This window comes from Sminthopsis crassicaudata, chromosome 5 (assembly GCF_048593235.1).
Source record: "Sminthopsis crassicaudata isolate SCR6 chromosome 5, ASM4859323v1, whole genome shotgun sequence".
NCBI classification, from domain to species: Eukaryota; Metazoa; Chordata; class Mammalia; order Dasyuromorphia; family Dasyuridae; genus Sminthopsis; species Sminthopsis crassicaudata.
Genome location: NC_133621.1, coordinates 233,481,287 through 233,508,587, shown reverse-complemented (window position 1 = coordinate 233,508,587; position 27,301 = coordinate 233,481,287). Strand labels below are relative to the sequence as shown.

The following is a 27,301-nucleotide window of genomic DNA, read 5'->3' as shown; positions in this document are numbered from 1 at the left end:
AGAGCAGCTACAGAATCAGCAGTTTTACAAAGTTTAATTTTATTGACATTTAAATATATTAAATATTTCATTAAAATACATGTTTATTATCCTCCCCATCCCTTCTCCCCACAGTGGTTAAATTACAAAAATCAAACCCCAATGTCTTCTACCTTTCCCCTCAAACCTCTCTTTGAAATAGAAGGCAGGGAGATGGCACAAAGGGAAAAGGGAACCACTAGCATTAGGGGTATCAGGAACAGATGGACTCCCTCAATCAATCCCTGGACAATAAATAGGGATAGCTGGGTCCCCAGAGTTCCCCTACTCTGCCTAGATTTCTAGGTGGGGAACACTTGACCACGGACACTCTCTTGTCCCACCCAATCCTACATAGTTTCCAATTATAGGAACTCCCTTCTGACATTTTTTTGTAGGGCATCCATGATTGTTCATAGATATGGGGAAATTCCAACAAAGAAACTCCCTCTCCTAAGGTAAATCAACACTGCTCTGCTGCTTAAGATTGTAAGAGAGTTGCCTGGAAGTCCTGACAATTGTGAAGTCACCTGCCCAGATTCATAAAAGCGTCATATGGGACTTGAATTAGAATTCAAGCCTTCCTGATTTATAGGCCAATTCTCTTTCCATTATGCCACATTTCCTCTCTCCTCATGGGACTGGTGTAATTTCCTATTTGGGCCTGCCAATCAGCAAAATTTGAGTCTGGTGAAAAGTACCTGGTGCCCAAGTCTAGATACAGACACCTAAATCTTCCCACAATAAGGTATCTGAAAAAGAGGCACAAGTCGTACTAAAATGAACCTAACAATAAAGTAGCTTGGAACAAAATAGCATGAAGACCTTCTCTTGCTCCCTAATTTCTGGCTACCCAAAGGACCTTCATATTTTACTTTGCAGTTACCATATATGGTATTTGAATGAAAGGTTCAGATAGAAAAATCAAGGCACCAACTAGCAAAGGCCAGAGGCAGAAAGATTGGGAGAGAAGATGAGGGAAGAAGGAGGAAAAACACATCAATTATGACTTCTAACCTTCTCTTCCTCTAGCAGTCCTTCTAGACCTTGTAGCAGGAAAGAGAGAGGACCAGGCAAACCTGGGACCCAAAGTCCAAAAGATGGTTAAGGTAGAGTTTAGGATAATCCTCAAGGTCCCTAATACTAGTATCTGAGTTTCTATTCCCCTCTACCCTTGAAGGCATAAAGTTCCCAAGGACCAAAATAGGGGGGCACCTAAAATTCCTGAGCCTCTGCCTATCATTCTCTGAAGAACTCAGATTCAATGGGAAAAGGAACTTAGGGAGACAGTCCCTCTTCACCACGGCAGGGAAAGAGTAATGAGGCACATGTAGGCTCCATACAAATGGCACTTTGGGATTTGGCACAAAATATAGATATCTAGTCCACAGCTTTCCCTTTCCACCAGGGCTGAGTTTGCTGCTGCTGCTCCTTCCCAATCTCCTAGGATGGGGGAACTGTCTTACTATTAAGAAATCAGATATACAATGGAGAAAGATCCTTAGGTAGACTGCCAAAGAGCAGGTGACACTAACCCCACCCCCTTCTTTGGTCCCAACAATGTGCACATTTGGAATTGGGGGCAAGGAGTGCCCCTTAGCATACCCTAAACATTTAAAATTTGTCCCTATCTTTATTACCTATTATTCCATTTGGGTGCTCAACTAGGAAAAACTGGGCAAGATGGAATTATATATTCTGACATTCCTTTTTCCACCAATGAGCCCCTACATGAGCAGAAAAGGCACAGGGAAAAATCTGTCTCCTGAACTACTCTCTTTGGCACTTGAGAATAGCATTCATAGTTGCTCACCTCTGTGATATCATCCTTTCAAAATCTAGCTTGGGCCCATTTCACAACACCATATCCAAACCTCCAGCCACTCCCTGGCTGAATTGGGGCAGCAAGAGGTCCTGTAGGAGCAGTCTAGAGAGGGAAAATAAATTATCTCCTAAAAAATAGAAAAAGTAGGGTTTTCAATGAGCCCTTTTTCGTTTTCTCTTCTCTTCTCTTCCCCTGTCCTGACATGGTGAAGTGCCTAAAAAGGGCAGGTACAGAATGTACACTCCTCCATTTTAGTCTTTAAAAAGAAGCTCTCAGGGTATGCAAAAAATGGGAGAGCAGGAATGGGAGAGTTCTGAGCTCATTATCCCAACAATTCCTGACACATTATTTAAAGCAATGTTTTTTTCAACACTTAGAGAAGGAAGTTGTAGTCCCTATGAGACAATAGAGGTTAATCAACAATTCATGTCAGATTAATCATTTTTCATTTTCTGACAAGATAACCAGCCCTGTCAAAATAATACTATAGACTCAGTATAGCTGGATTTCAGCAAGGCATCTGGGAAAAAACCTCACATGAAATTGGAATATTATGGAGATACAGGCTAGATGATTATTCAATTGAATGTTTTTGGAACTAGTTGAATAAAAACATATTTCCCCCCATCAACAACAAAATAATAATAAACTAACACATCAGTGTCAACCTGATGGCTAGAAGCCTTGATTTTTGGTCCTGCCTTGTTTAATGTTTTTTACCAAAGCCTTGGGTGTAAGTTTAGAAAGAACATTTATCAAGGTTGTAGATGACAGTGTTTGGAGGAATACCCAACTTGTTGGGTAACAGAGCCAGGATCCAAAAAGATCTCAACAGGTTCAAGCAAAAAAATTACATTCTGAAAATGGTAGAAGGAAATTTAATACATATAAATGTAAAGACCTACACTTAGGTTGTTTGTTTTAAAGTCAAGTACTTGCTGGGAGAGATGGGGCTAGACAACAGCTTATATGAAAAAGCTTATATTCAGAATTTTAATGGACTGAAAATTCAATAATTAGTCAGCAGAGAACAACACTGTGAAGGCATTCAATCTTAGCTGTATAGGGTTCAGCCCAAGGGAGATTCTACTTGACTGTACTCTACTTTGTTAGAATACACCTAGAGGATTGTATTCAGTTTTGGGCACCCCATTTTAAAAAGGACATGAACAAACTGAAGCACACCCAAAGGAAGGCTAGTAGGATTCTGAGAGGCCAGGAAACCTTGCTATAGGAGGTTCAGTTAAAGTCATTAGCAAGTTTAGCATGAAAGAGAGGAAACTTAGGAGGAGCACAACTGTCATCAAATATTTGAAAGGTTGAGACAGGGGAAAGGAATTACACTTCTTTTGCTTGTCTTCAGAGGGCAGAAGTACAAACAATGTGTGGAACGAAGTCTGGCTCTAAGGAAAAAAAAAAAACTTTATAATAGACCTATCCAAAAATGGAATGGGCAATTCTTAGGAGGTAGTGAGTTTCCCATTACTTAAAAACTTCCTACAAAGGAAGAATGATCACTTGTCCAAGATGTTTTTAGAGGGGATTCTTTTTTATGTGGATTGAATTAGATGGCCTGTAAGGTCCCTTCCAATCTGAGTACTATAACTGGGAAAGACAGTAGGGTGGGGAGATGACATAATAGCCATATCAACTCTCAACTGATGGGGAAGGCAATTTCTGTGACCTTCTCTTCCTTCAAGGATGTAGAAGGGAAAAGGGAGCAAACAGTTCTAGTCTCAGGTAAGAAAAAAAAAAAAGTCACTTGCAAAACTATTTGCTCCCTTATTCATCAGCTCAAGGGCAGAACAGGCACGATCCAGGCACAGCCTGAGCACCAACATGCTGGCTTTTTCCCTTTTGTGGTTTGCAGAGTCTGTTGCCCTAGAGCATCTGTTCCATGGTTCCTGTTCCACCCAGTGGGAACAGAACTCCACTTAATGCCCAGCTTCATTCTTTCAGCTGAAACTTGTGCTGGGTCCTGCTAACTGTTGGGGCCACCATTGAGGAAGTAGGTGGTCATTTCCCCCTTACCCTTCACCTTGACCACTCCTCGACACTCCAACTGGTAGCCCTTGGCAGCTAGAACCTGGTACAGGTCAGTGGTCACCTGGTGGGAGGAGGAGAACTTGCTCAGCCCAGATTCCCAAAGTTAAATCTGCAGGTAGCCAGGGTTTTCCTGGTTCTTTTGGCCTAGTTTGATCTTTCTCCCCATCTTCCCTGCCTCTTCCAACCCCTGGCTCCCAGGCTCCCTCTCCAACCATATCCCTCCCCTCACTAGTTGCAATCCAAAGTATGCAGAGTCCCCTTTAGCCTACTCCCCACCCCACCCTACTTCTCTGTTTATCTCCCTTACTTGGATTCGGTCAGGGATTCCTGTGCTGTCCATACGGCTCGACACATTCACTGTATTGCCCCAGATATCATACTGTGGCTTTCGTGCCCCAATGACACCTGCCACTACTGGGCCAATGTTCAGCCCTAGAGGATGAAGAGAACAGGAATGTGAGTCTGGAGTAAATTCAGAGCTCAAGAAAAATAAAGATGTTATTCTCTGAGGTTGGCTGTACACTAAAGTAAGCTGAAGAATTGGAAATTACCTGGCACTTAGACCTAAAGGGAACAGTTGGGCTAAGGCAGGCAGTCTAGTATTTGAATTCTTACCCAGAAGTTCCCAGCCCCAAAGGCTGATTTACAGTGGGAGTTATTCTAAAGTAATAAGTCTGCCATTCCACTTAGGGACTCCTCAATCCATCAAGATCATGCAAGGAGTCATAATTTCTCAAATGACCTAATGGATTACTCTGAATGCTTGAAAAACAGGCTGTTAAGGCCATGAGACCCAGACCCTTAAAATGAATGCCATTAAGGCAGAAGATCCCTATTACCCATCAATGGCCTCCAATTTACTTCTTCACTTGACTAACTGATTGGTCTACTTTTCTTTCCCCCATTCCTATCCTCCTCTTACCAATTTTCATCTGGAAATTATTGAAGGAGTGTTCATTGATGTGCTTCATCTGTTCCATGAGCCGCATGGCATAGTCAGCAAGTGCAGTGATATGGGAACGCCCCACCCGATCATATGTGGCTGCATTCAATCCTGAGGCTGCCATATAGGTACTGCCAATTGTTTTAATCTTTTCCAGCTGCCTGAACTGTTCTTCACTGATGATCTAGAAGGAATAGGTTGCCCTCACTTTTAAGTTCTTCCCTGAGCACAAACCCTAAACTCAATGGGCTTTGGGGACAAAAGGGAAACAAACACCCCTGGACATCCTTACCACATTCAGTTAAACTCTAGCACTTAAAACTAATTTTATTCACTTTCTTACCTATTCAATTCCCATTCTTTTGATGGCAATCCCTACTAATTTCACTACCCTCTTCACAGTAGAAAGCTAAGGCAGGCTGGTTTTTTGGACTAAGCGGCACAGGAACTGTCATATTATTATTGCACTTAGCTCAGTGCCAAACACATAATAGGTGCTTGCTGACTGCTGCCACAGTTCATTCAGGATCTGGCTCTCAGTTATGCTCAGTTTAGAAAATTTTATTTTTAACTCAGTTAAGGGTGAGAACGAATTCATATGAACCAAAGTCTGGTGATGGACCAGAGAGACAATCTAGTTATTTCCCAATGACCAGAACCCTTTATGTTTATTATCCAAGATATATTTTTTTGCAATATCAAGTGCCTATGGAGCTCATTCAATATTGGAAGGCTGCTTGGTGAGTATGAAATCATACGAGAGATTAATGCTCAAGAATGATCCATCCTCATTAAGGAGTGGCAGCTTGGAGCAGCTAGGTGGCACAGTGGATAGAGCACCAGCTTGAATTCAGGAGGACCAGAGTTCAAATCTGGTCTCAGATACTTAACACTTCCTGGCTGTGTGACCCTGGGCAAGTCACTTAATCCCATACTCAGGAGAAAAAAAAAAAAGAAGAGTGGCAGCTTGATGTCTCCCTCTTCTCCATTCTGAGTTATAACTGCCTCTCAGAATATAGCACTTCTGGAAGTGTACCTTTACTGGACAAGAGTCTCCTGAAGACATTGAAGCAAGTCTGAAGAGTGAGAAATATTTGACCACTGCTGCTTCTCCTAGACCAGTGGTCCTCAAACTTTTAAAATAGGGGGTCAGTTCACTGTCCCTCAGACTGTGGGTGGGCCGGACTATAGTAAAGACAAAAACTCACACTCTGTCTCCGCCCCTCAGCCCATTTGCCATAACCCTGTGGTCCGCATTTGGCCCGAGGGCCATAGTTTGAGAACCCCTGTCCTAGACCATCATCCTTCTATTTACTTTTGTCCTTTGGCATCTCCATAGACTTCTATAAGATGTGGGCTTTTTTTTTTTTTAAACTGGACCTCTGACTTCAGTAGAATGAGGAAATTTGGACAAGTAAATTCCATACCAGTGTACAGCAGTACCTACTCTGTGCAATTTCAAACCTTAAAGAGTAACCTCAGGCAGCAGTCATATAACTAGGTTATATGACTTGCTCAAGAATATAAAGATAAGAGGTATGTGATAGGGCAAGACCTGAATCTATGTTTTCTTGATTTCAAAGTCAACTTTCCATGTGCCATGTCCACTGTGTCTCTAATGTATTACCATTCCTAAATCTACAGATTATTTTACATAGATATTTTAGGATACTCTTTCCTAATGACAGAGATGTACTTTTCCCAAACTAACTGTAAAGTGGATTATTCTTTAGTAAGTAGACAGTGAATACCATTCATGGGAGGGTAAGTATTGCCCTACCTTAAGTGTCTTATCTTCTACCTGATCTTTTGCTTAAACTATTTTCTGTCCTCTACTTGGGAAGTCCTTCTGTCCACACACTTTGATCTGTATTTACCTCATGTAAATCTATATTTACTCTACTTTCCTGCCTCCATCATTCCAGTTTACTTCACCATGATCTCCATTTTCCTCTATTCCAGTTGAGCCTATCCCACATTTATCTCCATTTTTGCCCAAGATTTCCTCAGGGTCCCTTACCAATTACCTCCTTCTTCCTCTAAAGCCTAACTTCTATGTTCAGTGCCTCTGAACATGTCTAGTAATTGCCCCATTTCTCTCTCATACCAGTTTTGGTATCTCATTTCTTGTGCTCCCAACAATTTCTCTTCCTACCTCAACATTTCTCCTCTCCTAATCTTCACTTTTCTGCTCAGAAACTCCTTAAGCAAAGCCCCTCTTTCATAATTCTCCCAGTCCCCATTCCCAAGAGTTTTCCATATTTTTTTTAAATTTCACGCATCCCACTCCCCCAGTGCTCTCCACACGACTTAGTACCTCATCAAAGTCAGCAATAATCTCATTGAGCAGTCGTAGGCATTCAACGCCTTCATTATTGGCTTCCAACTCCACATAGAATTCAGAGAAATTTGCAATGGAGGCAAACATGACAGCCACACATTCACAAGACTGATAGTAAAGTTCATCATTACGTCTTTCTCGGGCTAGGAAATGTGCTGCCACATCCTTGGGTAGGATGTTGTGTAGTAACCGTCGGTTATAGGCCTGGAGTTTTTCCATATCTTCTTTCTCCCCTGTTGCCTGTGGACATCATACCCATCACTTACTACTCTATTTGTGGGACACTGGCACAAGAAATGGAAAGGGTAAAATTGCTGCAAGTGGACATAGGGTGGAAGGCATAAGGAATTAGGTCAGACATAGAAAGCATGGATCTAGGTCTAGGGAACAAAATCACAAGAAAGGAGTTGTCTTAGAGGTACAACAAAAGAGACAGATAAATGAATACAAATGATGAAAGGGGAGGAAAAAGGGAAAGGGGAGGCCAGAGAAACAAAATTTTCCTAATGTTCTGTGGTAGTAGTTAAGGATAAAAAGACAGTGCCTAACACCCAAAGAATAGGAGATAAGTTTTCATATGGCATTCCCCATGTTATCTGCCTTATTCCAAGGTTCCTAATTTGATGCCCACCCCAGTACCCATTCTGTTACCTGCAATTTCCACAGAAAGTCCAGTCGAGCAGTTGACTCCACTTGTTGGGCATGCAAATAGAGTGCTAGAGCAAACACTAACAGGATGACAGGTGTCATATACTTCAGTGCCACTTTCTCACCTGCAGGACTGGAAACAGGTACAGTGTGACAGGCTCATATGTCTGCAGTGGATACTTTCTTCACCTCCCTAAGAGCTCATACTTACCAGTCTGACCCATACAGAGTTCCATTGACACGTGACCTGAGGGTGGAGAGGAAATAGGAATAAAGTCAAGGATAGGGTCTTCATGAAGAGATGGAGGTGGAGACTCAGCCGAAGGGGTGGGGCTTTTAGGAGAAAAAGAGATGCCACAGTCAGGGATGAATACACTTAAAAGAATACTAGGAATTTAAAGTCCTGAGTTTCAGTCCCAGTTGTTCCAGTAAGTAGCTATGCAGCCTTGGGGAAATCATTTAACCCCATTATAGTTAAATTAATCAATGTGAAAGCATTTTTTTTTTAAGGACAAAGCATTATGCAAAGAAAGAGATGACTATTAAAAAGTTTCTAGTCTTAAGTCTCCTTCAAAAAGCAAGTATTTACAGTGGGTAAGGGATACTCAAAGGGGCTGACTCAAGTCAGGACGACTCATGGCTATCTAGATGGAGACACACTCACAGCGCATGAGCCCGAAGCAGCAGGTCATAGTTGTCAAAGACGGCAGCTGGGGGTCCCAGAAGAAGCAATGCCAGATATAGCAGTCCCAAAACAAGTGTCAATAGCAGCTTCCCAATGCTGCTTATGTGCAGGAAGACAGAGCCAGCTAGGAGACTCAACAGCAGACTCCCATTGAAATACTGGCAGGAGGGAAGGTAATAGTAAAAGCAGTATTACCCTTCCAACTGGGGTCCAAACAGACCTGAACCAATTTCCCCCAAAAGAACCCCCATATCCTTTCTAATCCTTCTCCTCACCTCCTCATTCCCAGTTCTCATCCTTCTTTCCTGGAACCTGCACCCAATAGGACCTCCCTTCTGTAGCCTCCCATTCCATAATGACTGATGTCTGATACCTCTGGAAAGCTGCAGGTAGGTGTAGTACCCTCACAGAGAGGGACATCCGAGCCAAGTGAGTAGTTGAGGTATTGCAGGTGACAGGCAGTGATGTCTGAAGGTGTCAGGTTCAGCATTCGAGCTGCACAGACTCGTACAGGAGTATGGTTACAGGTAAACTGGGAGCAATGGGAAAGGATTATTGGCAAACTAAAGTCATGAAGAGCTTCAGGAAAACCAAGAAAAGAAATGGGCATTCCCCAAGGGAAAGAATAACAACAGATGGTACTCTGGCCCTCTTGAATGAGAGAGCAAAGAAATAATTCAGACTTTATCTACAGTAGGTAAAAGTCTGTGAGCATTCTGGGATAGGGGGTCAGGATAGAGACAGGAGGTATGGACAAGAAGGAAGGATAGAAAGTATAGTTACTGATGAAGGTACCATGTTGGCGATGGCAGCGATGAAGACAAGTAAGACAGAAAAGATGCCAACTGCTGTGCTGTGGGCCCGTGAACAAACGATGCTACGGGAGAGGTGCTGCAGGAACTTTGGGAATAGCTAGAAGAAAGGAAGGTGGTTCCAGATATAAAGATGTACTTAGATTAAGGTAAGTCTTCCTTCCTCTTTACCCTACTTTCTCACACAGCCCTCAAAATCCTCAGTCTAACCCAGTGGTCCTCAAACTTTTAAAATAGGGGGCCAGTTCACTATCCCTCAGACTGTTGGAGGGCCAGACTATAGTAAAAACAAAAACTCACACTCTGTCTCCGCCCCTCAGCCCATTTGCCATAACCCAGCCGGCCGCATAAATGTCCTCAGTGGGCCTCATCTGGCCTGGGCCATAGTTTGAGAACCCCTGGAACCTTTTGTTCCTTCCATTGCAAAGACCCTAACTCACAGTGCCACAGGAGTAGACTGCACAGATTAGGACTGTAACTGTCAGCAGCAGGAAGATGCTGATATAGAGTCCAAGCATCAGTACTGAACTAAGGAAACAAAAAGAAAAGGAACAGAATTAGATCAATTAACACCATAAAAACAACACTATAAGAACAATTTTAAAAGACCTAAGAATCATGATCAATGAAACGACTAACCATGATTCAAGAGACCTGATGATTACCCACATCCTGACAAAGGATGGACTAAATATACAAATGAGGCACACATTTCTAAATATGGCAAATATGGGAATTTGTTTTGTTTTACTTGACTGTGCATATTTATTTATTTATTTATTTTTTGTCCTTTGGGGGAAGATAAGGAAAAGAAAGTAATAAATAATTAAAAATTTTTTTTTTTTTAATTAAAAGGGAGATAAGAGATAGATGGTGTAACATATGGGATTCAAATGTCTGGCCATTGCTACTTCCTTTGCCCTTCTCAAAGGGCATAAACCTACTCTGTAAAAGGCTTAAGAGGGAAAGGGATGTTTCTGGAAGTAATGAAATGAGGAAAGTTCAGAACAGGGATTGGGGAAACATAAGTTAGAAGCCAAGAAAGGGAAAAGGGACAAGATTTGGGGCACAGAATATTTCTTACTGTGGGATGACAAAAAGCTGGATGAAGCAGACGAAACAGAAGACTAGCAGCATGCAGGCCACATAACCCCCAAAACGGGCATCCACCTTCCGGGAATACTAAGGAGGTCAAGCAGGAAAGAAAACCAAACTCAACATCAACAACAGCAGGGAGAGATGTCTCCGACACCCACATTTCCATCTCACTCTCACCAACCTCATCCTGTATTTTCAACTCAAGCAGTTATTCTTTTAAATTCAATAATTTGTTACCTAAAACTTGTTGGAATTTAAAATAATTGCAGTCAAATCTGCATCTACAATTAATTAAATAAAATGTCTAGAGCAACTTAGTTTCTCTCTGTGTATTTTCTTTTGTTCATTAACCCCCGGATTTGTGTACATGTTCTTCCTTCAGTGTATATATTGTTTCTCTAGTTACTTTCTCTGTTTCACATACTTCAAAGAAGTCTTTCTATATTTGTGTACTTTTAAATAGTACTACAATGTTTCATGACACTGGCACATCAATCTATTGAGTCATTCACTGAACTTCATACACAGAGCTTTCTTCTATTCTTTCAGTTTATAAATATTGATATGTGTTAAATCAAAAGGAGAGCGTGTTCATTATTGATTACATTTTTAGGGTGTATTTTACAAAATGAAATTGCTAGATTCAAAGAATACAATTATTTTTTAGCCCTTGTTCTATACTTCCAACTTGCCTATTGCCAGGGAATTTTTGATAACTGCTTTAAGCTCTGAAAAGGATAAGTACATCTTTATCCACTTTCTTGCCCTCAAATTGTCTTGCCTATTTTTTTTCTATATTTTTGTTATACTTTTATCTAGCTCTATTTAAAGAATCCAGTTATCCTGCCTTAAATCTATAATTAAAGAAAGGAAACAAGTATTTATGAAGTATTTAACTATGTGACAGGTACTATGGAACTTAACAACTTATGATTCCGATCTGACTTATCTATGAACATTGTATTTTCTTCTTGTTATTAAACCCTTATTTGTGTCATAATTTTTATTTGTTTTAGTAAGTCCCAGGCAAGTTAATTTAAAGATAATTAATGTGTTTTGTTGTTAAAAATTAAGTTCTCTGGCATTAACTGTAATAATCTTTCCCTTCCTTCAAAAAAGAGAAAATGCAGCTCTCTCCTTCCTTTGCAGAAATTTGGGGCTACAGGTGTGGATCTTGTCAAAGCTGCTTAAAGTGTTGGTTAGTTTTATTGAACTGCTTTTTTCACCATTACTTTTTATATTCTTTGTTACAAGGACTGGCTCTCTGGCAGGAATGGGATAAGTATGGACATGAAGGTGATGTTAAAAAATAATTAGCTAAACTATTTAATGGGATCCTTTTAAAATAAGCTTTCCTGGTCTTTATAAAAACACCAAGATCTTTATGCATTTACTTTATATCCTGAATCTCTGCTGACTTTAAATCCATTTTTGTTATTGTTGAGACACCCATAAAATACTTTTTTGATTTGTTCATTTCTTATATTAACCCCTCTAATTTATTTTTTCCTGTAATATTGATTTCTAGCACTATGCCCACCATAAATAATGAAATAAGGACTTTTAAGTAATGCGAAAAGTATAAATAAATAAATAAAAAGTATTTATGTTCTGGCATTGCATATACGAACCCCAAGTTACAAGTAGATACTTTGAATACTGAGGAAAATTTCTTCCTTTCCTATTCTTTTTAGTGTTTATTTTAAAACTTGTGTAGATGCTACTGTTCTGAAACTTTTTTGTTATTGTTCAATATCTTAATATACTATATTTTCTCACTGATGTGGTATGTTAATCATTTTCCTTACATTGATCCACCATTGTTATTCTGGTACAAATATTGATGAAAAATTTTAAAATAAAAATTTATTCTTTTTTGCTAATATATTCTAATTTGCTAATAATACACACATATGTATTTAGTATTCTCATCTGTAAAATCAGAATAAGAACATCAGCCTTAAAGGGTTGTTATAACAATAAAAAAGATACATAAAATATTTTTAAATTTTAAAGCAGTATATAAGTGAGAATTAGTCTTATGATGCCTACTAATGTATGGAATGGAATTGAGATATGCAGCTATACAAATTCTTAAATTCTACATATACATTAATAATACTGCAATATCCTAGTGCTGCTTTTCCAACATTTATCTCATTAAGAAAACTGGATAACATTCTCTCTTCCTCTACATGTAAGAGCAGCCTAATTACCATAGGAATTATTCTTTTCTTTGAAGGTCTGGAAAAATTCACTTAATAAAAAAAAAAAAAAAAAAAAAAATTTGAGCCAGGTGCTTTGTTTTGTGTAAGAATTCTGTGAAACTCCACCACTCCATGGAAATCTTCAACATAAAGAAGATCCAACTCACTTCCAGTTGATCAATGATGGACAGAGGTAGCTACACCCAGAGAAGAAACACTGGGAAGTGAATGTAAATTGTTAGCACTAATATCTGTCTGCCCAGGTTGCATGTACCTTCGGATTCTAATGTTTATTGTGCAACAAGAAAATGATATTCACACACATGTATTGTACCTAGACTATATTGTAACACATGTAAAATGTATGGGATTGCCTGTCATCGGGGGGAGGGAATAGAGGAGGGAGGGATAATTTGGAAAAATTAATACAAGGGATAATATTATAAATATATATATATATATATATATAATAAAAAAAATTTAAAAAAAAAAAAAAAAAAAGAAACTCCACCACTCCAACTAATACCTCACTGTCACGTACAAAGAATTTATTTTTGTCATAATTTTTAACTATTTAAAAATGAATTTCACTATTTGTAGCAGCCATTTTTATAGTGGCAAGAAACTAGAAATTGAGTGGATGTCCATCAGTTGGGGAAGGGCTTTATAAGTTATGGGAAAATATGAATGTAGTGGAATATTATTGTTCAATAAGAAATGATCAGCAGGAAAAAAAATTTTTAATTTAAAAAAAATTAAAATTTAAAAAAAAAAAAAAAAAAAAAGGAGGGCAGCTAGGTAGCGCAGTGAATAGAGCATTAACCTTGAAGTTAGGAAGACCTGAGTTAAAATTTGGCCTCAGACACTTAACATTTCCTAACTTAACTCCAATTGTCTGAGCCAAAAAATAAAATAAAATAAAAATTTAATAATATATAAATAATAAAAGAAATGATCAGCAGGATGATTTCAGAAATGCCTGGAGAGACTTACATGAACTGATGCTAAGTGTACTGTGTAGAACCAAAGAACATTGTACACAGCAAGATTATTTGATGATCAATTGTGATGTGCTTGGCTCTTTTCAACAATTAGGTGATTCAGGCCAATTCTAATAGACTTGTTTTGGAGAGCATCATCTGCATCCAGATAGAGGATTGTGGGGACTAAATATGGATCACAAGATAATATTTTTACCTTATTTTGTTGTTGTTGTTTGCTTGTTTATTTTTTTTTCCATTTTTCCCCCTTTTGATCTGACTTTCTTGTGCAGCATGCTAAATGTAGAAATATGTTTAGAAAAACTGCACATGTTTAACCTATATTGGATTACTAGCTATCTAGGGGAGGGAGAACATGGGAAAAGAGGAAGAAAACTTTTTAAACACAAGGTTCTTGCATGGATGAATGTTGAAAACTATCTTTGCATATATTTTGAAAAATAAAAAGTTATTATTATTTTTAAAAATTAATTTCATATATTTTTGGGGCCATATGAACTAAACATTGTTGAATAAATAGCTATTAACATAACTTCTCTCACTAACTGCAAAACACATCTAAAATTCTAACTGGTTCCTTTTTTAAAAAATGTATATAGTTTGAGTTATTAACTATTGATTACAAGTTTAATATTCCCTATTATTTTTATTGAAAACAGTGCTTAGCTAGTCCAAAGCTCTTCCTAGTCTTTTCAATTATGGACTTTTCTCAAACTTTTTGAATTCTTAGTATTAGAATTCTTCCTAATTCCTTATTGGTGTCAAAGGGCATCACTACCTTCTAATTACCAACCTCATAACTTGGGTATCTTCTTCAGTTCTCTCTCATCTTCCACACTAAACATATCAAGTCATTTGCCAATCTCATCGACTCTACCTTTGGAACATCTTTTGTGTACGTCCTTTTCTCTCCTCTAACACTGTCAATACCTTGGTATAGACTCTTACACCAGTCTACTGCAATAGCCTTCTGATTTGTTTCCCTATCTCCCTACTTCCTAGCTTATTTCAACTTCCTTCTTTTTTTCAGCTCCCAGCTAAAACCCATTTCCCCCAAGATCCTTTTCCCAAATGGCCCTTAATGTTAGTGCCTACCCTCTATAAGAATTTTCAGATTAACCTGTTTGCACCTCATTTGTATGTATTCATTTGCATGTTTTCTCCCCTATTATGAGCTCCTTGAGGGTAGCTACTTTCTTTGTTTTGCACAATGCCTGGCATATAGTACTTAATACATGCTTGATGACTTGATTTTTTGCTGCTTTCATGGAAGCTTTTAACTTTTAACAAGGTCTTATTTGGCCTTGAATTTTTAGAGGTATTTTTAAATGCTTTGTTATTTTTGTTCAATTGTAATCTTATTTTAATTACCTTATCAGAAGTGATATCACTTCTGATAATGAATCAGCTTACATCCCTGCGTTAGTTTGTTCCTTGGGTATAATAATATTGTGAAATTTCATTATCCAGAGTTTCTTTGATTTGTTCATTATCTATCACCTTCTTGTCCACCCCCTTCTTATTTCTATGGGTTTTTTTTTTCTTTTTATACAATGCCTGGAGAGGGAAACAGTTCTATAGTTAAGTGAGTCCCTCTCCAACACTGGAATAGGTGGTAGCAGAGAAAACAAAGGAAATTAACTTGTAAGTTATCTGTTGCCTCTACAGGCTATTGCAAAGGGTTCTCTGGAAACCCCACCCTATACTTGCTTTCCATTCTAATATTCAGGGTAACTCCCTTAATCTCCTTCTATGCTAACTGTAACAGAAAAGGATTCACTTGGTGACTAGTGATGATCACAGCAATACAGGTAGATCAGCATTATTCTCTCTACTTTTGGGGAGGATGAGATATGGAAGGCGTGGTACAAAAGTGTGGCAGCAGCTACTAAAGCAGCTCAGACTCTTCTTTACCTTTTCCATAGAGGGCAATGGAGCCCTTGCTGTAGACTTTACTCCCTCTCACCTCCGCTGCAGGACAATATGTGGCATCAGGAGATGCTTCAATCGTCTGTCCCTAGTCCCAGGGACTCACTATATAGCTGCTGAGTCTCTTTTTTTTAATTGCTGTTCTTTCTTTCAGCAGAGTTTCTAAATTTTATTGTGAAGGACAGTGGAATTGGCTTTTTCTTTTTCTTTTTTCTTTTTTTTTCTGAGGCTGGGGTTAAGTGACTTGCCCAGGTCACACAGCTAGGAAGTGTTAAGTGTCTGAGAACAGATTTGAACTCAGGTCCTCCTGAATTCAAGACTGGTGCTCTATCCACTGCGCCCCCTAGCTGCCCCCGAGTTGGCTTTTTCTGATGTTTCATAAAGTACCATAGCTAGTCTCAAGCTTGTTATACTAGCCCTTATCATAATTCTTCCCTCCCTTTCAAGTTTCTCCTGAATCCCAAATCCTTGTGTCCAGTTTCCTCACCTTCTTTTCAAGTTCTGGCGTCTGGAAGGTGAGAAGGAATCGACGTACATGGTCTTTGCGTAACTGATCAATACTTCGGGCATCAATGGCACGACTCAAGAATTCATCCACCTCATCCTCTGGGTTCAAGGCTTCCTGGGCACCACGACTATTAGATATAGGAAATGTGTATTACCAGGGGAATAGAAGAATCACTACTAAAGCATGATATGTGCCTAAATACCCAATAAGCCTGGGACTTACAAAAAAAGGGGAGAAGCTCAATTCCCACCCTTTTCAAGGGAAGTATGCAGCATACAACCCAAGCCCTCCAATCCCAGGTCTTGATCTTCACTTACTTGTCTTTACTTGAATCATCGATGCCCTGAAGAGAGGGGCAAAAGGTGAGTGAAGAGGGCAAACTTTATTCTCTTCAAATTTTAATCTTAATCTTGACTATTGTTCCCCCATTTCTCCCATTATGTGAACTTTCCTACCACTAATTCAGGGGAGACTTCATCCCTATGGCTCTCATTTCCAAGGATGAAATAATCACTCCCCCCTTCCTTAAGTTACACCCAGGCTTCAGTTCTATAGAAGACACGGGAACCCCTGGGCGGCCATCTGGGCTTTGAGACCAAGGAAAGAAGCTGATAGGGCGAGGGAGAAGGGTGAGATACTGAACGTGGTGGGGCTAAAATAGATGAAGACCCCATATTCCTCACCATCTGGCGGAAAGCCTTAGAGTCCTTGGTTCGAGAAAAGGAACGATCTGGCACCCAACGTGGCATCAGTCCCTCATTGGAGTTAGCTCGAGTCCGTTGTAGCTTTGCCAACATGGCTTTTTCCTCTTTCTGTGCCAGAGGCAGGGTACACACAAAATCAGAGTAAAATAAATGAATCCCCCCTGCATCTCCCCTCCACAATTCCACCTCTATCCTTTACTCTCTCCATCATGCCACCTCCCTAAACCCTTGACCTCCCAAATCTCCCAAGCCCAACCAGTCCCTGACCCGTTTTTGACTGGCCCCCAGAATCAGGAAGGTCTCAATCTGCTGCTCTTTAAGATAGGCATTCCGCTCACCACCCTTGCCAGGCTCTACTTCATAGTCACCATTTAGATATTGTAGAGTGGCCCTGGTAATGTGGATCCGGCTTGGGGAAAGAGGGAAAGAAAAGAAATAGGAATAAAGACTTCAACTTCATGCAAGTTCCCTAGTCTTGACTTTTCCATTATATCTAATATTCCCACCCCCTTTGTACAGGCTCTGGCCCCAGTGTGCTCTCCCTTCATTCAGATCCAACCTGTTCATATAGTCCCTCTCCCAAGTCCATACTTACCCTGCCCGGCCTCCAGCCTCCATGTGATTGGCCAAGGTAACATCATTGGACCAGACATCAAACTGCCATTTGCGAAGCCCTAGAACACCACAGTGTACACGACCACTGTGGATACCCACACGCATATTCACATTCACACCTGTGACCTCCCGCACCAACCTGTGGATATGGTGAGAAATAACTTAACTTTCTGGGATTTATGGAAGCTCCCTGCTTGATCTGCTCCTGACAGAAGAATGAGATGGGGAGAACCAAATTGTTTTTCCATCCACCCTCTACTCCTAATGTTCATAACTGTCAGGAGATAGGTCAGGCTAGGAAAGCAGCAGAAGATGGGAGGATGCATACACATGAATTTGGGGAGCTTGCACAAACAAACTTGAATATGTTCTCTGACTATGTTTCGTGCATGTATGAGAAGAATAGGATTAGCCTGTCCCATGGAAAGATAATTCTAGGCAAGGCAGAATAAAAGTAAGGATAAGACAATGTGCATTCAGACTGCTGCATGCATGTGATATATAGAAGACTTTCCAATCCAGCACCCCACATTTGGCTTAGGATCCAATTGTAGAGCATAATCTTTATAGGTATGCAAGGCATAAAACTTAGGAAGAATTAGGGGTGTGAAAAAGATGATACTTAGGACAGAGCATTCAGGATGGATAGGTGGAAATGCCCTGGAAATAGGGAGAGGGGAAAAAGCTTAGAAGTGAGCAATGACACAGGGAGAACCTAAGGATGGGGGAATTTCTCACGAGATAGCCTCGATCATGTCCACACCCATTTCCACACAGCAGTGGGCATGGTCAGCACGGGCCTCTGGTAATCCAGAGACACAATAGTAACAGTCCCCCAAGATCTTGATCCGTAGGCAGTGATTTTCCTGGTGGGAGGGGAATGGGAAGAAGTTGATTATAGCTTAGGATACCACCTGCACTACCCAACCTGTCTAGTCCATACTTATGTCTAAACTAAGTGCTTCCCTTTTACCAGTGACCCACACTTGGGAATTATACTTTTCACAACAGTGAACATATACCTTCTCATGGTCAAGTTGTAGCCCCCAATAGACCAAGTGGCACCCAAAACCCAGCCCATGCCCAGAAGGTACCCTCACCGCAGCTAGTTTATCAAATCGGGCGAAGAGCTCATTAAGGGTCATGACCAATTCCTGTGCAGTACACTGGGAAGCCAGGCTGGTGAAGCCTTCGATGTCAGCAAACAGGATGCTGAGGGGAGGTGGCAGCAGTTGAATGAGGGGCCAAGTTCCCTGATGGCTCACTCATTCCACTGCTCCTCTGAACCCACCAAATCCCTTAAAACTGACCCTTATCTTTGCCCCTCCTTTAACCTTACCTGACATTATCATGCTTCTGGATATAGATCTTATGAAACATCATGTCCTCTTTCTTGGTGTTTATGTCCTCTTTCATCTCCAAGGCAACATGTTGGGGCAAGACTGAGAGCAGTAGTCGCTCCTAGGCCAAGGACCCCAACTATAATTCTTCCCCAAGCACACACTGCCCATTTATGTCCTTCCCCAGACCCTTCTATAACCATCTGATACCTCATCTGGATCACTCAATCTCCCACATAAAGCATTTTCCTGATCTACTATACTTTCCCTTTAACCATCAAACCAATTTTCAATCCTCTTGATACTAAGACCCTTATCCCACTCTTCTCTTTCTCATCCCCAAAGTACTTGGGGGAAGGGGCAGAAAAAATTGGAACAAGGGATCACCCAACCCCCAACCATCAGCAGCCTTCACTCTTCCCAGTCTCTACCTGCTGCCGGTTCTCATGCTGAAGGTGTAGCCGGGCCTGGATGTAGCCTCGAGTCTCCTGGAAGGCCTGACGTTGAGACACTTCAGCTGGATAGTGGGTGCATATGCCAATGATATTGGTACAGAGGAACAGGAGCACGTTGGCACTGAGCTGAGGGGAGCAGGGAAGCTTAGATCCCTTACTCTCACAGATTTTGAAAACCAACTTAGCTCAGAAACCTTACTTCTTATCAACATTAGAGGGGAAAAAATCAGGATCTCTTGCCCAGAATGCTATTTTCTCTTTTTTCTATGCTATTCTCCATTCATTCCTCAAAGGATTGGATTAGTTCTCTCTCTCCCTATCTCGCCAACCAATTTCAATGATCATGGACTGGACATTTCCTAAGGCCCACCAAATGTTCTGAAACCAGACTATCTTCTTAACTGTCTTTAATTAAAATTATTTTCCTCTCTCCAGTTCCCTACTATCTCAAGCCCTCTAAGGCCAAAGACAAACTTAATTAATACTAGGGTAAAGTAACAGAGTTCAGTATACTGGCAGAGACCTGACAATAGAGAGAGACCTCTTTCCCACAGGTCCCTACTTAAAGGTAACAAAGTTACTAGTAGAACACTGCCTTTCTTTGGTGTGAGGGGTAATTCTGATCATTTTTATTATACTTGGGCTTATACAGGATCTTTCCTGTTTTGGAAATATTTAGCATAGAATTAGGCAAGATTGACAGGGAGAGGTAGAGGAGGTTCAAGCTAAGTGGACCTCAGTACTGTTGGGAGCTCACAAATAAACTTGGAACCTTCAACAATGCCCCAGAATTGATTACAGGGCAGGGCATATCATTCTGGAAGGATGAGAAAGAATCTAACCTGGATCAAGAATAAAAAGTTCTAGTATTGGCCCTGCCACTAATATATGACATTAGACAAATCACTTAATCTTTTGGGGGCCTCAGTGTCCTTATTTGTAAAAGGGGAGTGAACTAAACCAAGATCCTTCCAGCTCTAACATTATTCTTTTTTCAGCTACCCTTTTCTTCACTACTTTACATATGCCAAGGCTGGGATCAGGCCTTCCTCCCACAGGGAGGGGAAGGGAAGGCTGGGGGATAGGGGGGTTATAATATCTCTCTAGGGATTTCTAAGAATAACCTATGGTCGGGGGAAAGGTGGGGGGGGAGGGGGAAGAGAGACAAACTAAGCAACTTCCCTTCCTGGCCCCGGGGAACCAGAGAGGAAAATGTGAGTCACAGTGAGAGGAGGGGGTAATGGGAGACTGAAATAACTCTGTGTGTATATCTGATTGTGAGAAAAACTGATAGAGTGAGACTGTATTAGCTGTCAGATTATAAGTGTGTGGTATGTACATGTGTCAGCTCAAGGACGACTATATGACTGTATATACAATGTAAATGTCAGAGTGAGATACTAGGCCGGGGCTCCATCCCTCACAACTTACACTGCTTTTCCTGCCACTAGCAAGGAAAAGACTGTTAATGCCAGGGGATATTTTTATTAATAATATTAAGTAGCTCCCACTGTCTTCATAAATAAATTCATAAAGTAGATAGTAAACTTATTACCCTCTTTTTGCATATACAGAAATAGAGGTTCAGAATTCTAGAGCTTGAAGGGAAATAATAGGGCACTTCTCAAGGGTCCATGGATCCAACTAGAATTAGGAGCTTTCGAGCTTAGGGAAAGACTGAGGATAGCTCCAGAATATAGGGTTTGGCAGGGGCAAAGGGAGCTTCCCCCACCCATCCCAAGAATGTACCTGAGACCCACTGGGTGAGGCAGCAATAGTATGCCCAAGGAGAGGCGGCTAGCCCTGGCACAGCCTTGGCCTTTGTAAAGCTGTATCCCTCAGTAGGGCATTGGGCCAGCTTCTGGGCACCATGCCATCAGGGAAAAGACGCCCACATTAGGGGGTAGGGGAATAGAGTAAAGGGGAAGCACCTTTGCTGAGCTCCTTTCCAGGATACCAGTGTTTTGAATGATCTAGCATGTTCCCTCACAGCAGAAAACTGAGGATTATTGAGAGAGTTGGTGGTCTTTGGCCCTTTAAGAGCTCCAAATATGCCTAGAGGGCACGTGTTCCACAAGGGACCAATGATAAAATTACTTCAATAAAGTACATTCTGTTCTGGGTACTACAGCTGGGCAGGCCAAGGCAATAAGCCAAGATGCCCAGCTCCTCATCCTGAGAGTCCCAGATAACTACTCCTCTCTAGAGAGTTTGAAGCTTCACACTATAGACGCCTTAGTGCCCAGGTAAGGCTTTTAGATTCCAGAGGATGGTAGGAAAAGCTTCCTGGATGAAGAGCTAGTGAAGAAAAGTACCTGGACATTGTCCTTTGGCTTATTCTCTCAAAAGAACTGAGGAATAGAAGAAAAGACAGGAGGAAAAAACCTGGTCAGGCAGCTATTGACTGAAAGGGCTTAAAACCTTCTATAGATCATCTCTCTCTTGGTGCTAATCTGTGCCTTTGCCCACCTGTATTTTCTCTGCCCACTTCCTTGAATAAGAAGATGAACATTGCTCAAGTAAATGACCATCCCATGACTTGGGATATCAAGTGCTGCTCACTGAGTTAAGCAGCACAGAAATAGAAAGATCTCTTTCCCCCTGCTCAAGGCAGAGAGAAAAGGAAGAAGGGAACAAGTATTTACTAGTTGCCTACTATTATGTACAAGGTGCTATGTTGAGTGTTTTACAACCTAGCTCACAGCTGCTAGAGTAAGATGGTAGGCCAGGGTTTGGCGTTTCTAGTCTTATCCAGCACAAGATTGGGCTCTAGAAACAGGTTAGCCACCAGGAGATGGCAGCTGGATATTTCCCCAGGGGAGGAAGAGGTAGGAGGTTAGGCCTCAACAAGGCCCCTAAGGTAGGACTAACTTTACTCCATCCTCTAGCGATAAGCAACACCTTCACTCTCTGTTTAAGATTATTCTTTAATCATGCAAGCACCACCAATCTACAATTTTGATATCAATATTTGCCCAGCAATGCCAGTGGCCAGTGGTCACACTCCAACACTGCCCATTTAACTCTTCTATTATAAAGGTTTTGCTTTACTGTGAAGATTAACCCTTTAGGACATCTTCCCTCACTAGATTGAAAGATAGATTTCTGCCCCATTAAGTGAAGAAGTTGCACACAGGAATCTATAGCTTCTCTATCAGCAACCTTTCATTGTTCAGTGGGAATCCAAACCGTGCTTCCACATATCTTTAACCAAATCTAACTTCTTTAGCATAGATGCTTTTTCTTACTCCCAAAAGGCAGCTTTTAGTACCACTTCCATTACATCAACCATATATTTCCCTTAAAATCCTCCTTTTAATCCTTGACCAGATATCCACTATCCCCAGATTCTAGATTCCTCTCCCTCCCTTTCTCTGATCTTCATCATACCTAGTATCTATCTCCTTTCCTACCTACCTGCTTCCAGAGGAAGGTGTCACCTTTGTTGAGCTGCCAGGTGACAAGCAGGTGGAGAACTGAGAGTCCCAGGCCACTCAGCACAGCTGCCCTCATTCGGACAGGTAACAGGGTGTAAGTGATGTAAACAAAGAACACCGGGCACCACAGCCCAGCTGAGGCACTTTGAGGGGAAGCCACCAAAGCCATGCCCACCTGCACAGCAGCCAGAACGGCCAACACTACGTAGCTCACCACCCACATGGAATCCTGGTGAAATCCAGGACGGTTACATACCACCATCAAGGCCACAAAGAGAGCAGCAGCCCCAGCCAGGAGTGCCACGTAGGCAGGGTGAGGGTGAGCAGGGGCAGCATGGAAAGCCAGAAGGACAGCTGTCAATAGCACCAGCACCCCCATCAGCAAAGTCAAGCTACTCTGATTCATTTGGAAGAAATAGCGTTGGTAGAGCCGTTCCAGTTTAGCTGATCGAAACTGTTTTGATTGAAACACCCTTGCCAGATGCTGCCAACAAGAACTTGCACTTCCAGGCATCCCATTGAGTGCTGCTGCCTCATTGTCCTCCAAGTCCAGGGCCACGCTCCTCAGCCCTAGTTCCTTCCCTCCAATTTGGCCCCCCTTTTGGGAATAGGCATCATCCTGCCACAGACACCGTGGAGGGGCTGGAAGAGTGGGGCTTGGTGGCTCAGCATCCTGGAGGCAGCTCATGTAGTGGGTACCACAAAAGCCACTGCCCCTGGTTCCTCGGTGTGGGCGCTTCTGTCCGTTTCGTTCACCCCATGCCATCTTCCGCTCATCTACCTTTGGCACCAGGACACCACTAAACCAAGACATACTGAAAAGAAGGAAAGAGGTACAAAATTGAAAACATGTCCCAAATAGCTGACCAGCATGATTTAAATATCCATGCACTGGTGCTGCTCACCCCAAAAGAAATTTGCTTGAGACAAACAATTAACCTCACTCCCAACCATTACCCCAGAGACTCTTGCTGGCTTAAAAGGGATAATAAATAAATAATAAATCACTAAAAGCTAGTAACAATATTTCCTTGCATTTATATAGTGTCTTATATTTTCCCAACATTCTATCAAATTAGCAAAGATAGATGCTATCCCCATTTGGCAGATAAGGAAAACTTAAGTAATTTGTCCAACTTTCTGTAGTGACCCCAAGAGTCAAAAGTGGACCCCAAGTTTTTTCTCGTACAACACTCTCAACCTGCCTCCAGTCAAGTTCAGGTCCAGAATTGGAGCACTATAACTATTAAATGTTTATTGAGCATCTATTACAAATAGGGCACTATGCTAAGCACTAATTCAAATTGTCCATATTCTTTCAGGGTACCTACTTAATATAAATAACAAACAGTTACTTATATTAAAAATGTGACAGGTGATCCTTCCTGCTAGGGTGAAGGGAAGGAAAAGAAAACTGAGACAAGCTTTTAAGTGGCACTTCAAGTTGGCACCTGAAGACAACTGGCCCTACCAGTTACTCACGTGATCAAACAATCAAACCTTTGTCTTTCCCTCCCCCAAAATTCTGGCATTTCTCCAACTAGCTTCCCTGTAAGATAGTTAGAACCTTAACTATGATCCAGAATGAGGTACTTTGATGGGGTGAATGTGTGGCAAGGGACATCAAGATTTGGAAAAGAATACCAAAGATCTGGCTCTTCAACACCATTTGATCCCAAATCCACAAAAACAAATCCACCAAGCCAAAATTACCAATAAATTTCAAGGGATAAAAAATGATCAAGAGTCATAAGCACGATTCTACCCCATTTAGTTCAGTTCCCAGTGTCGTCAGTCAGACTGTTCCCACAACTGCTTGGGGCCAGATGCCAGAGCAGAACCATTTTCCACCCTTTTCCTTTCCTGACATCCTGATCTTGACTACTTTCTCTACCCCCAGCTCCCAGCTCTGTTTCCAATCCCAGATTCCATCTCCCAGGATGGCCCTTCTCAGTAGCTTAAGATCATGAGCTAAAGAAGGGTGCAAAACTCAGCCATAAAACTGTATTATTCTGGCACCTCTAGTTTAATATATTAATATGGGCAGACACCATATAAATTTCTGCCTCCCAGGTGACTACCTGGTTGGCTGTATAAGCTTTCATCATCCTTGCTAAGGAGACAAAACTGTATGTGTATGGTGTGTGTGAGTGTGTGTGTGTGTGTGTGTGTGTTGGGGGGGGAGCTGTACAAAGCTCAATACCAAACTGCCCACTTAATCAATTCATTAAATCACTGTTCCTATCACTCTGAATTTGACAGCTTTGGTACTTCATACTTCCCTCATGGCCTGACCAAGTCCTCTCTGACCTCCCTCCTCTCAAGGGGCCTAGCTCCAGGCACCGAAAGCTTGAGAGTCTTTTCTTTTACAGCTCCCATAACTAGGAGGCTACTTCCTATTCCATTTTCCCATCAGCTTTGCTGGCCAAGCCTCCAGTAGTTCCTTGCACCCCCAGCTCATCTCTGTGGCCTGATCCTTTATTCCATGCCCTACAGAGGCTTTGATTTTTTCATTTACTAAATCCGGTAACACTTCGGGATGGCCAGAAAGAAAAGTAAGACTGCCCTCCATAGCTTCCAGGGAGACACTAACTCCAGATACGTTCTATCTTTGCTAATATTTTACTATAACTTCAAATAATTAGGAGTTATTTGATTTTCTTCCCTTGGCCAAAGGGAGTATGAATTTCTGGATCTTTAACCCCTTAAAAAAAGTTTATAACAAATTACACTGTCTAGGTAGGGTTCCTTTAATGCCACTCCCTTCTGCTTGCCCCCCCCCCCAATGTAGAATATGGGTTCCTAAATGTCATTTTCCTTGTATTCCATAACGGATTACAAAAATCCCTATTAAGACCGGAATTCCCATATTCGCTCCCTTTCCAAGGGAGCTCAATCCCAAGGGCTCAGATCCCAAATACCCACAGTTTCTCTAATCCAATTCAAATCTGTTTTAATAAAAGGACAGAAGCCCAGGAATGATCCTGAGCCTAGGACATTTCCCGCAAACCTGGCACATCCCCATAATGAGCACTTTCTCTTCCCCATTTCGGAGCAGGCCTGAGGAGATGGCATAAGAGTAAGGGGATATGGAATAGGGGATGAGAAGGGCGGGGATGAGAGGAGGAATGGGGAAGTTAGGCCTGGGAAAACCAGAAGCTCTAGTTAAAAGAGGTAACCATTTCTTCGGACCTCGCACATCGTCCTCTAACTCCCAATCCGTTTTGCAATCCCATGCTTTTGTGCCCCCTCCCTTTTAATCCGCCCTTCCCCCTCCTTCCCCCCTCCCCCCCAGAAACAGGTAGAGGTCAGGGTTTGCGACAGAGGGTGGGGACTTGGGCTGGGGCTGAGATCTCGGGATTCTCACTCCCCTCTCCTCCCCAGGCGCCCAGCCCTTCTCCTACTGGGACCTGGGCGTCCCCGTGGCCGCTCCTCCTCACCTGGCTTCACCTGCCCGGCCGGTCCGGGTCGGAGCCGGAACCGGCCCCGGCCCCCGCCCAGCCGCCCCAGAGGGCTCCCTGCGGGAGGCGGGCGCAGGCGCTGCTCGGGGCACCGAGCTGGACACCTCCCGGGCTGATTCGGCCGCCGGGCCGCGGGACCCTGGTCCTCGCCCCGTCCCAGGCTGTCCAGCGCAGCCGCCCTCTACCCCGGATCCAGAAGTCCCCTCCCCGCGGGTTCCCGGGCTCCCCGCCTTAAAGGCGCCAGCTCCTTTGTCCGGGCACCCCTCCCCCGGAGCGGGCCCGCGGAGCTAGCGTGGCCTTGGGAGCCCCCTTCCCCCTCCGTCCTACGTGCTCCGCCAGGCCTGGGAACACAAGCTTGTGTTCCGTGATTAGGTCAGGATCAAGACCCAGGCTACTCCTGGGGGAAGGGAGTACGGGGGAGGGGTCCTGATCTTGGGGTCCGCCCCGCCTCCTTCCGCCTAGCAGTGTCCCGGGAGTTCACGCTACCCAGCCTCTCTCCCCGGACCCTCTTCCCCACCACAGGTGCGGAGTCCTTCCTTCTTAGGTCCCCTGGAAGTTGAGGTTAACCTGGGCCCGCAGCTTTCCTCCCCCACTCCCACCTCTTCCCGCACAGCCACGGCTTCTGGCTCCGTCTCCCCAGGGAGCCCCATTTAATAATTAATTAAGGTTTAATTCCAGAAGGCTCCAGGTGTATGTGGCCAGCTTTCCCCCCACTCTCCCCGGCCCATCCTCCGCGCACACATCTCCCTCTCCCTCTCTCCGCCACGATCTGAGTGTTCTAGGTCGGGTACCTGGGTACACTCCTAGGGGGCATCTCTGGTTGAGCACCTGGGGAAACTTTGGGGCTTTTATGAATTTCACACATTTTCCCCTTCCAGTTGCGTCAGCTTAAATTACCTGGGAACGTGGTCACGTGGTGCCTTTTTTCCCCCTTTAACCCTTTAGGAGTACCCAGTTTGTGGCTTAGATCCCTTGAGGGGCTACTTAACTTCCAGGAGTCCCTTGTGTAAATTAGGTGGACACTAATATGCTGCAGATGAGAAAATTGTAACGGGAATTGGAAAGGGCACTGGAATGAGAGAAATTGGATATTCTATTTTGCAGAACCCCTCTTCTTACACACAAGTCTCCAACCTGGCTCTTCGCAGCTTCACTGCTTTAAAATATGAAGGGCTTTGTCCTTCATACAGAGGTCACACTCCTGCAAAGCACCTTTCTCTTAACCATT

At 42.4% G+C, this 27,301-nt stretch overlaps 1 protein-coding gene across 1 annotated transcript; it reads right to left on the bottom strand.

The window, feature by feature from the left end:
• Positions 1-18: 18 nt before the first annotated feature.
• Positions 19-26,975, bottom strand: ADCY6 (adenylate cyclase 6). Its single transcript, XM_074270518.1, has 22 exons — positions 26,865-26,975; positions 22,593-23,427; positions 19,152-19,301; positions 18,720-18,841; positions 18,481-18,592; positions 18,119-18,246; positions 17,361-17,519; positions 17,033-17,174; positions 16,745-16,873; positions 16,379-16,404; positions 16,041-16,188; positions 10,403-10,500; positions 9,759-9,846; positions 9,302-9,418; positions 8,880-9,038; positions 8,486-8,664; positions 8,033-8,068; positions 7,825-7,954; positions 7,150-7,413; positions 4,812-5,016; positions 4,197-4,321; positions 19-3,950 (listed from the first exon to the last, which is right to left on the bottom strand). Exons 1-22 carry the CDS (start codon positions 26,936-26,938, stop codon positions 3,825-3,827), a joined length of 3,552 nt encoding a protein of 1,183 aa, XP_074126619.1. The 5' UTR covers positions 26,939-26,975; the 3' UTR covers positions 19-3,824.
• Positions 26,976-27,301: the final 326 nt, after the last annotated feature.

Excerpts from the sequence above, each read along its gene's own strand:
- ADCY6 (XM_074270518.1), bottom strand. The coding sequence starts at position 26,938 with ATGTGTGAAATTCATAAAAGCCCCAAAGTTTCCCCAGGTGCTCAACCA. Across the intron at positions 18,842-19,151 it reads AGCATGAGAACCGGCAGCAG|GAGCGACTACTGCTCTCAGT; the intron begins GTAGAGACTGGG and ends TCCTTGGCCTAG. Across the intron at positions 9,847-10,402 it reads CAGCTTTTTGTCATCCCACA|TTCAGTACTGATGCTTGGAC; the intron begins GTAAGAAATATT and ends TTGTTTCCTTAG.